Source organism: Mytilus edulis, chromosome 14 (assembly GCF_963676685.1).
Source record: "Mytilus edulis chromosome 14, xbMytEdul2.2, whole genome shotgun sequence".
NCBI lineage: Eukaryota > Metazoa > Mollusca > Bivalvia > Mytilida > Mytilidae > Mytilus > Mytilus edulis.
Genome location: NC_092357.1, coordinates 12,614,131 through 12,626,144, shown reverse-complemented (window position 1 = coordinate 12,626,144; position 12,014 = coordinate 12,614,131). Strand labels below are relative to the sequence as shown.

The 12,014-nt window shown below is 31.2% G+C and overlaps 1 protein-coding gene across 18 annotated transcripts in view; it reads left to right on the top strand.

Annotated features, from left to right (window-relative positions):
• Nucleotides 1–12,014, top strand: part of LOC139503873 (uro-adherence factor A-like) — a 126,471-nt gene that overhangs the window by 101,230 nt on the left and 13,227 nt on the right. For all 18 annotated transcript variants that reach the window (XM_071293838.1, XM_071293833.1, XM_071293834.1 and 15 more), the window contains 6 exons: nt 815–1,941; nt 5,189–5,565; nt 6,481–6,672; nt 7,151–7,321; nt 9,238–9,369; nt 11,444–11,592. In XM_071293838.1, coding sequence (XP_071149939.1) covers nt 815–1,941; nt 5,189–5,565; nt 6,481–6,672; nt 7,151–7,321; nt 9,238–9,369; nt 11,444–11,592 — 2,148 coding nt within the window. The remainder of the gene's footprint in view (nt 1–814; nt 1,942–5,188; nt 5,566–6,480; nt 6,673–7,150; nt 7,322–9,237; nt 9,370–11,443; nt 11,593–12,014) is intronic.

The window sequence follows — 12,014 nt, the reverse complement described above, 5'->3', positions numbered from 1 at the left end:
TACTTTTTACACAATGTGTATACATTACTACTGTGTGCAAACAATATGTATACATATGCTGTTTTGTTCACCTGATTATTTACCTTTGTTTTCCTACATTTAAGTCAATAAGTGTGACAAACAAGAAAGACGTTTTGTAGCAATAGAACAATGATCTTTATCCTTAGAATATAAGAAGATTAACTTTATAAATATGAAAGAATTTTGATATTTGGTAAACACCCAAATAATAAAAGACAATACAATATGCTCTATTTAAAAACGCTCCATCACATTCACATGTGAAACAAGAGGTAAATACATACAAAATACATTCACATGAAATGGAATATATTTATAATAGAAGACGATAAGTTTTATACTTTCCGATAGGATATCATTGCAATGTTCCATCTTGGATTTTTATATCAGGTGAGTTTTGTCTCAGTATACATCCCATTTTAGTTTGATTGATGAAGTAAGTTTAAACTTAGTTCTCGGTAAGATCAACTTGCTTAACAAATTACACATGATGTGCCATAATATGTTATTTACTTTTAAAACATTATTGTGTTAATGTTTTAATATTTTTGTAAAGCAAATGAAACATTACTTTGTTAGCTATTTTATTTAATTCTGTTTTAAAAAAACCCAACACAGATTATTTCACTAATAATCAGTTGATTTTACAAATTTGAAAAAAATAATAAATCAGTGAATGAATACTTGACAGTTAAAGGGAAATAACTCAAATATTTTACAAGTTAAAAAATTTTCTTGTTCAGTGAAAGGGAGGTAACTCAGGTTATTAATTTTTTAATTGATTTTATTTTAGGTGCTAGAAAATCACAGAAGAGATCATCATCTGGACTTTTGTCTTGATGAGTTGGATGGTCGTAAAGATGAAGTTGACCAGGCACGGAACTCTTCAATGTCGGAGGAGAAAAGTGACAATGAGCGACAGTTTGATAGTGAATCGATGCCTAGTGATAATGAAAAATGTGATACTGTTCATAGTAATTCCACTGCCAAAAGTCATGTGACAAACAATGGCAAAGGTCATGTGACTAATAATGTGAATCAAAAAATAACTCTGCAAGATAGTTCAATGCAGTGTGAACCTTATGAAAACCAAAAAGAAAGCAGTTTTCGAGAAAGGCCCAAATCAGTAAATGTAATGGTTCAAAGTGAATTGTATGAAAACCAAAAAGACACTATATTACTGGAAAGACCAAAATCTGTGAATGAAATGGTGCAATGTGAATTGTATGAAAGCCAAAAAGACAGAAGAAAGCCAGAAAGGCCAAATTCTGTGAATGAAATTGTTCAATGTGATATACGAAGTGATGTAGATAGCCTAGGACATAGTGATTTAGAAAATGATTTATGTGAATCAGAACAAATAGAAAAATGTGAATCTGTCAAAAGTTTCAGTAGTTCTAGTACAAATGTTGAAAATGAATTTGAAAAATTACGCAGTTTTGCGATGGACTTGTCCTCGAGGAGCCAACCTCAGGTTCGTCAGGTCGAGGAATATTTAGATGAATTACCGATGGAGGTAGAGAAAGTGGATAGAACAGAAGGACAGCAAGAATTTTCTTCGCGCTATGACACTTACGATCGTGTCCATGACGATACTCGTATTTCATTGCCCAGTCTTGAGGATTATGATTACGACTATGGGACGAGTGAAGTTGATCCAGATTTATTATCAATGAATCTTGCTCCTATTATTGAGGAGGATGAAGAGGGGGCTGAAGATGAGGATGACGACCTTGATGATGAAGAAAAAGAAAATAAAGGTCAAGGACAAAATTGGAAGGGCAACTGGATATTTAAAAGTCCAGCTGGAATCACTCCTTACAAAAATGTTGGTCAGACAAAAAAAGTGGAAGGACTTTCCCAAGTGTATATGACCATTCCTCAACCTAAAGAATATATGTCACCAAAAATAGGTCAAAGGTAAGTTCAAATAATAGTGACTTCAGTGACATATAGAACACACACAGCCATTCAGTTAAAATTCAATTAATGAGTAAAAATTGTTGGTTATAATATCACAGTTAAGTTCTTCTGTTTTTAATAAATATTATTTAACAGGGTTAAAAATCAGTTTTTATACCTTATGAAATATGACTTGAATTTCTGCTTACATGCTGAAAATAATTAGGTACAGCAGGGAAGATGAATATTTTTTTTTTTTTATAAAGTTTTTCACAGGTTTAAGGGAAACTCTGCATTTATCAACTGGTGGCCTTGGACTGTTATCTTCTCCTGCTCTTTGGTCAGTTTGTTGTCTCTTTGATACATCTGACATTTCCATTCTCAATTTTATTGATAAACCAAAACTTAGTAGGATATGAAGGGATACATACATTTGTACTTTAGTTATGCCTTATTAAACTCAGCAACAGAAAGGTGATTTTACCCGATGAAGTACATGTATAATGACTGTCAATGAGGCAATTCACAGACCAAATGATGTAGAGGTTTATCAGTGATGTCTAAACAAAGCTCCAAAATTACAAAAAAAACATTTAGAAAAGACATGACTTTCACCCACTGAAAGGTTCCAGATTTTGGACAGGTGCTCTAAAAAACAATTCCCTGATAAATCACCTTGTTAAACATATTCAAGGGTATACACAGAAATCAGAGGAATGAATTATGTAAGAATGATTCAAGTATTTTACATCATGTACATTATAACTTGTCGTTGCCTCACGATATAAGGAATTTTTTTGCATGTAATCAGTAACAGGTTAACAACAAAGTCATTTGACGAACTTGAGACATTTTTACCGAATGTTTTACCTTTAAAATCTAACATAAAAGTGTCAACATGTTATCTGACAAGTAGAGGTTATTTTCAATACTTGGAACATTGAGTCGCATTGAATTACAAGACTTCTTACAGTTTTTGTTTTGAAATCTGATATAAACAAAAGTTTGACATGTGAAAGATGATACCATATTTTGGGACTTATTATAAATGAAATTTGATTGAAAATTGGGATCTGTAATATACCTAGGAACTTAAGAACATTAGTACCTAGTGAAAATGTGTATATACTGTTATATAGCGACATTTTTTAGCAGGTTGGAGGATAAACCTAAGGGGTAAGAATTTTTAGTTTGAAGGCAAATTGTTTGAAACAAAAATCATTTTGTGTGCCTCTGACATTTGAAAAAGGATTTTTGCTAGATTATTTAGACGTTTTCATTGAAACATTTTATAAATTCATCTTTTTTATTTGTTCATAACAGTTTTTCACTTTTTAGATTGGTGTTTGGATAATTTTTTGATTCATTTGAAAGCTTTATTTTTTAATAAATATGCTGGTTAATGTGGATCTATTAGCAAATGATTAGTAGCTCATGTTTAAAATTAAATTAACTAGCTTTTGGGTTAAAAATAACCACTTAGCATTTTATTAAAGTAGATAATTTTTCAAAAATATTCCAAATTTATATATTTATGTCAAAATAGAACCTGAAAATACCCACTCTCATCCAATAACATAATGTATTGCAGTCCAATCGCCTCCTAAGAACACAGATAGTTTTCCTCTACACTTACAGGCACTGAATTCCCAAATAGTAGTTATTTATATCAGCTAGTTCAACAAGTTCACAATTCTTGTTTTCAAAATTCCAATAGGGAACATATTTTATATAATTGTATCAATTAACCAATTTTTTCAGTTCTTTATTTTTCCTCACAACTACATGGCTGACATTACAATGTACATGTGTATTTCCTTTTTCCATCATTGAAAAGATGTTATAGATAATTTTCCTTGGAAAGTTCACAATTGTTTTAATATTTTGTTTTATTTTTTAACTGAAAAAAATGTTATGAGAATATAGATAACAGAATGGTGAACACATATTATTAAGTAAAAGGATAATTCAATTTTTTTTGCCTGATATAAATTTGAATAAAACATGTACAATGGGAGATAATTCATGTAGATTTAAATTGTTTAAAAATTGAAATGAACACCAGATTTACACTCAGTTACAACAGCCAAGCATGAAGTATTACCTATTTTAAACATTTAGAATATTGAGGCTGCAAAAAAATAACAATAAAATTGAGAATGGAAATGGGGAATGTGCCAAAGAGACAACAACCCGACCATAGAAAAAAACAACAGCAGAAGGTCACCAACAGGTCTTCAATGTAGCGAGAAATTCCCACACCCGGAGGCGTCCTTCAACTGGCCCCTAAACAAATATATACTAGTTCAGTGATAATGAACAGCCTTGAATTCATTTTTTAAACTAAATAATATATTTTGTAGTGCAGTTTAAAGGAACATGTAGATGCATCAAAACATCAATTATATGCATAGATCACATAGATTTTAAGGCACTTGAAACAAGTATTATGGTCTCTTACAATGTTAGGTAAAAGTTTAAACTAATATACATCTGTTTAAAACGTGAAACAAGATGAAAGGCTCTTACATTACAACAATGTTAGTTAAAGGATTATATAATTTACTAGTATGTATTTTACATATAAAGTAAACATTGTAAAAACTCCTTATCAAAGCCCACAATTGTTTGCATTCTAGTCACAAAGTTTTGTTGCTTAACTTTCTAAAGATTTGACCTCATTATGACCTGAATTATAAGCCTTTTTTAGCAATAAAGTTTATACTCAAGTGTTTATGTTACTTATGTGTTTATATTGCATTCAAATTTGGGAGCTAAAATGGAGTTCATCTTGTCAATCTTAGCTATATGTGTTGTATATTTTATTCAAAGACTGATCCACAGGTACTGTTAATTTTTCTTTTTGATGACTTCTTGGTAAAATTTTATATTCTAATGTGGCAACTTTCTAGGTTTAATGCCTTAATATTCTGACTTTTTTTTTAATAAAATTTAGACTTGATTCTTTTGAATTGGATGTTATTTCATCATTGCCAGGGTCAAATCACTAGATGAATGTTCTCATATTTAATAAATGTTTGTAATTTTATTTTTTTGTAACAACTAGTCCATTTGCTTTTGAAATTCAGAATGACTTATTTTTCTTTAATTTTTAAATTTATAATGGCCTTTATTCAAAATGCAAGCATTGCAAGGATCAGTTCACTCAGAAAAGGTGTCACATGTTTGACATTGATATTTTTGTTAAACAAAAAAACTACTGAAAAAATGTTTCATAATATTAAATTTGATTTTTTGTTTTCAGAGATGTTGATCAAATGTCAGATTTATCCGATGCGGAAAGTAACCTTAGCGATGAAGAATCCTCATTTTATGCAAATACCTCGGCAGAAATTTCAAGAATTAGTAAAAAACATGGAAAGAACAGAATGCGATCATCTTCAGTTCAGACAGATGAATCTGATGTTGATGATGTCAGAGAACGGTCTTCATCCATGTCAAAATCTCATATTGAAAGTAGTGCGGATGAAAGTGTCTCATCAAAAAAGAAAAAGTTGTTAGAGGAATATGTGCCAGCAGATGGCGAAGATCCAAAATTTGAAATCCCACCAGAAAGTTTGGAGGTCCCTGAAGGGGAACCTGCCAAGTTTTCATTGCGTTTTGCAGGCACAGAACCAATAAGTGAGTTATTTGTACTTTTAAGAGCCGCAAATTCAAAAAAAAATTGTAATGTTTTTATTATTGCAAAAAAGCTTGTGACTGGATATAGGTTTAGCAAAAATATTAACATGCATTTCAAATTATATTAGCATTGCTTGCATGTAGTTTTTTGCCTGTGATTATTCTAATATATTTGTGTTAATTGTGCTAGAATAGGAAAAGTAATTGCAGGCAAAACATTTTGAATTTGCAGTGTACTATAAGTATTTTATCTTCAGATCAGTGTTTTATACATATAGTTTATGCAAAATAACAAAGTATTATTAAGTCAATAATGGTCACAAATTAGTCATTGGTATGAACACATAAATCAGTCACTTTTGATCTTGAAAATTTGTCATGCACAACAAGTTAATCCTTAGTCGTACCAATTCGTGAACTCTTTTTTTGGAAATAACTGTGGAAAAAAAAGAAAAATCAACCCATCTACAAAATAAATCAAAAATATACAGTCGACTCTTGTTATTTCAAAACTGGCAGGGCATGGATAAAATTTGTAGTCGTTCAAGTTTTGAATCGAGTGAATACAATAATGGGGAGATAACTCCAATTTGCATGAAGCTTATATTTGTTTGATTTTATAATCAGGCTTTGTACATCTTTCTTATTCAGTTTTTTTTTTATTTAACATGTTTAAATGTGTTTTTGTTTTCTAGCTGTAGTTGTTTTATACTGACTTTTCATAAGTGAGACTCATGCTGAATTTTCAGTCAAATAAGAGTCGACTGTTCATGTGATTCAGTGAAAAATTTAAATTATTTGCAATACATGTACCGGTACACTGATTTGACAACAAATACAGCATTCTAAAAATTCATATATATACAAATTTATGAAGTACAGTAATTATGTATTATTTCAACTTATCTATTATAGATGTGTTTTGGTATAAAGTTGAGGATGATCTTGTAGAGTTGATGGACTCTGAACAATACACCACCAGTCGTGATGGCAACCATTGTTATCTTACAATCTACAATCCTGTGAAAGCTGATGGTGGACAATACATGGCTATAGCTATCAATGAGAAAGGACAATGCTGCCAGTATATGATTCTGTCAATCAAAAGTAAGTTCTAACTTTGGAAAATTCTGTGATTTCTGCAGAGGTCATAAAAACATAATTCTCTGGTGATCCATGAAATTAAAGGCACCTGTCATTGGAAGTTGCCTTTTTAAACATGTTTGAGGGTGCCCAACCCTCCCTAGCCTTGTCAGTGATGTAACAGTACAACATAAGAACAAACTATAGAAATAAGTATAAAAAAACGGGTGTCAAAAACATAGACCAGAAGTGGCAGGGTATTTATAAATTCCCACCACAAAAAAGACACAAAGTTGTTTGTATATAATGCATTCATGTGAAGAGTCCAAAAGCCGAAATAAAACAAAAAGGACTGAGTTTGCTTAAAAAAAATAAAAGATATATGAATGTTGGACATAAAATGTCTTTATGAAAGCATTACATATTTGAAATAAGATCAAGGACATAAAGAAAAAGGGATTTTTATTTGACATATGACAACAATCATGTTTCTCCCTTTCAGAAAATAAGCAAGAATTGAAGAAGCCAGAGTTCCTAAAAGAAATACAAGATGTTGATGCCACTGAAGGTCAAACAGTCAAGTTCAGGTGTAAGGTCAAAGGTTATCCACAACCTAGAATATGTTGGTATAAGGATGGGAAGCTTCTGGCAAATGATGATTGTTATAAGATAGGTAAGCTTTTTACTTTTATTTTATTATAGACCAAATCTTGAAGAGGACATTATATTGTAATCCCTTTGTCCCCCAGTTTGTCTGTTTGTCCATCCATAACAGAGGGGGGATAGTGTAGGACCTTTATCAGGACTCCGGGATCGGATGTTTTAAAGCTCAGGATTTCGGGATTGACCCTTTTGGGATCTGGGAATTCTTTTTTCGAATTTCTGGACCTCTGGATTTCGTATTTTTATGCCTGGGATTTCGGGATTTCATGTTTTTAAGCCCGGGATTTCGGGACCAGTACCCCTCCTATCCCCCCTCATAACATTTTTATTCATCACACTTTTCTCAGAAAGCGCTTAGCCGAATGACTTTATTTTTGTTTGGCAGCTTGATAATGATGTAAAAGTAAAGTATTTATGCATTTTAGATCTGTTTCCACTTTACAGATACTTTAAATTTTTCTATATGCTGAATGAATTTGTTTTTAATTTTCCCCTTTTTCTCAGACACTGATATGACATATTGTAAAAAGATTTTTTGTTTTAAATTTTCAAAACAATTCAATAATGTGTTGACATTTTGCAATCTAATGTTTATATCATGTTATCATATGATTGATGACCAGGATTCATTCGCCTCCATAAATGTTTAACATGTCAAAATTAAAAATTAAATAAAGAGGCACTATATGGGAAAAAGATTATAATATTGGAAAAATTAAGTTATTTCAAATGTTTTGCTTTGAAAAGTTCAAATAAAAAATAAGGGTTTATTTAAGTTAATAAAGAGCAAAAAACAGTTAAAAGGCACTATGCTGCATTAAATTTGCGCTTTGAGAATTTTGCACAGTCAGCTAAATGCAAAAGTCGGAAAAGTGCTGTCCAGGAGCTGAATTTACCTCACAGGGAATTATGAAATAGCATTTTTTCCCACAAACTATGGCATCACATCCAAAACACAATCTTTAAGAATTTCTTATCATCCAGCTTCAAGTAATATATAATCTCATTACTATAGTAGTGACAAAAACCCTGGCCTAGAACACTGCATTTGTAGGCATTAATTGACATCATATTAAATAAAGGGCTAAAAAATTAGCTCTGCAAATGGTGTTTCTGTTCATCATAGTTAAATGCTTAAAGCCCTGGCAGAGAACACTTATAGGCCTAGACACCATATAAAATATAAGGGTAAAACATTTCACTCCTCCAATGATCTGTCCGTCATTGTATTATCCTATATATGGACCCCAGATTATGTCATTCTCTCACATGCTCATTAATTTAGAATACACACAAGGCCATGGGATATATTTGTCAGGATTTTCTCATCTATTTCAAATCGTTTCTGTCATGGAATGTAAACTCCTATACAGATTTGATTATAAAAATATTTATTTTTCTACATGTATGTTTTGTTGTGACATCAGATTAGTTTAAATCTTGTTATGTATGACAGCTGTTAGGACATTTTTTACAAGGTATTAATAGTTTTATAGTATACATTCTGGTTAATGATTTAGATTATGAGGTTCTGACCATGTACATTCTAGTTAATGTTTTGCAGGTTAATTTTGACAGTGTACATCTTAGCAAATGATTTACAGGATGTGACTGCATTTGGTTTTGTTTAAAAGAAAAAAAATCTGTTTCATACACAGAAGACTGTTTTCTTTGAGCAAAATTTAGATTAAAATTGTTTTTTATTGCAGCAAAATTTAGAAACCGTGATTACATTTTGCCTGAATGAATGATGATTTATGCTTTGACATTTTTCACAAAGGATTAATGGATTTACATTGTACATTCAGGTTAATGATTTGGACATGTTGGAGGTTTTTATTGTGTACATTATAGTTGATGATTTGCATTTTGTTTTTAAGACTTTTTCATATGACAACATAAAGATTAGATTTGTTTTATTTGCAGAAAAGTTTGGAAACCGTGATTATATTTTGACGATAGACTTTGCCTCAATGAATGATGATGCAGAATATACTGTTGTGGCCAAAAACATCGCAGGAGAAACCAAATCTGTGGCACAGCTAATAGTTGATACAGGTAAGGTGGTAGCATATAATGATAATATTTTTTTCCTCTAAATATATATGTATAGAAATTTTTGAAATACAAAAATAAAATGCGGTATGATTGCAAATCAGACATTTCTCCACAAAAGACCAAATGTCACAAAAGTTATCAACCATAGGTCACAGTACAGCCTTCAACAATGAACAAAGCCCATACTGCATAGTCGGCTATGAAAGGCCCAGAAAAAAAAGCAATGGTAAAAGTATTTAAATGCAATTACTATCGTCTTAATTTATGAACAAAAACAACAAACATGTAACGCAGCCATTATTATTGAAATTGTTTAGTGATAGACACCAATTTATAAATTTGTATTATCTATGAAAATAACAAGATGTGATATGATTGCAAAGAAGACAACTTGATGCAAGAGTGACCAACTGATGTATAGATAAGTCATATTTGTTTTAAGCTGATTGTTTTGTCATAAATCAATGAAACAATGCATCCTTGAAGCCAACAAAGTAATAACTTTTTTGTGAAACTCTGATAAGCTGATTTGCATGAAGCAAATACCATTAATTCATCACATTAAGCTTGCTTAGGCCACACCAATTTGATCCCTTGTTCGACGGACCCGCCCGCACCTATTTTTTTCAAAACAGAATTTTTTATTTTTTTTATATTCCCGCTTCCCGCATCCGGAATTGTAATCATGTCCATTTCCCGCACCGTTTTTGTTTGTAAATATTATAAAAAGATATCAACATTTGTTAAATTTATCACAGTTTAACCTGTATATAACGATTTTAAACATAAAAGCACCCCACCACACTGTGTAAATATCTGTGATAATATTTGTTTCAGCATGAAACCTGGAGTGCTCCGATAAAAAGTTATAACAGCGGGTATTTCCGTGAAGAACAAAAAATTGGTTTCTTTCCCCCTTACTTATATTCCCTATCAAAAAATGATCGTTGTTAGAATAAAGTACAAAGAACTTCTGAAGGATTTGCCTTCAACTGCAATTATATTGTATGCTGGCGAAACAAAACTATCCAAAGCCGCTGCATGTTTATGCACCTGTCCTGATTGATTCAGGAGCATGTCGTTCAGCAGTTATCGTTTGTTGATGTTGTTCATTGGTATTTTCCCGTTTGGATATATAGATTAGATCGTTGGTTTTCCTGTTCGAATTGTGTACGCTAATAATTTTGGGGTCCTTTATAGCTTGCTGTTTGGTCTGTATCAAAGCCCTGTATAAAAGGCCGTACTTTGACATGTGTTTGTTATTATCAGATTGAGAACAACCATCCCTCAGACAAGGGGTCATTTTAATGATGTAGAAAAGAAAATAGAAATACCAAGGACTTGTATAGTTCTTCTATACAAAACCTTTGAACACTTAGAATTTTGTACTCAAAAAGAGGAGAGTTACATCATATTTTAAACAAATTTTTCTTAAAGAGGGGTCCACTTATTTTGAATAATATTAAACTGTTAAAGTAAATGTGTTAACATGGTTAAAGTCCAGGAATATTACTAAATTCTTGGACATGTTTTGACCATTTAATACCAGATAGATATATAGTTCTATGAGAACATATGAGCCCTTTTGTACAAACAAATATATTATAACTTATATTGATCCCTCATAAAACATGTAAAAGGGATATTTATAACATTAAGGGGTTGCCCCCAAACTGATTATGATTTGGATGGAGAATTGCCTCATTGTCAGTCACACATACATAGACCAGATTTAATTATTTCTTGGTGAACAGGGAAAAAATACTTCAGAAATTAAAGAAATGTCAAAGTACAAGTGTTAAATCTAGTTTTAATACTGTCAAAACCTATTATTTTATGTTTACAAAAAAAAATTATAATCGCTCGCCTTTACTTTTCAAGCTTCGCCTCAAAAATTTGCAAATTAAATATTTTTTTATTAAAATTTTCAAATCGCTCGCTCGCCCCAAATTTTGGAGTCCAAAAATCCGTAGAACAAGAAATTAAATTGGTGTGGCCTTAGTGTAAAGAATTTCATAACCTTTGTCCAATGTACTTTAAGTCCATATTAAAATGTCCTAAACTTTTTTAACAGATGAGGTCAAACCTAGCCAGCCTGACAGTCTACCAACATCATCACAGCGTAAAGATGACCAACAACTGACCAATCTAAACAGGAAGTTATATGAGACAAAAACAGACGTCACTGATGCTGCAGAGGACTTACTCAATACCGCCAATGAAGTAAGATTTTAAAACTTTTGGTTATAGGTATCATTGAATCTGTACCATAAAATACAAATTTGAAAAGTCATTTTTACTTCAAACTATGAGTTTAAAAGAAAACAACATTGATATGAATTATCTGGGTTTTGCTAGTTTTGAAATTAGGTATATGATTAGTTCTATATTATACTTGTATATTCTATTCTTTACATAACATTTCACATTTGTAAAATGTATTATATAAAATTATTTTCCTATATATAGAACCACTATACATATATACTCTATTAATTATTAGTATAATCAAGAAGACACAATCACTGCATGTAATAATTATAACAGGATAATTTGGTGAAGTCATTAAAATTCTGGGTAGATTCAAGTTAATGTAGGCATACCTCTTTGTAAATATTACTCCACATAGTTAAACATGTATGCCT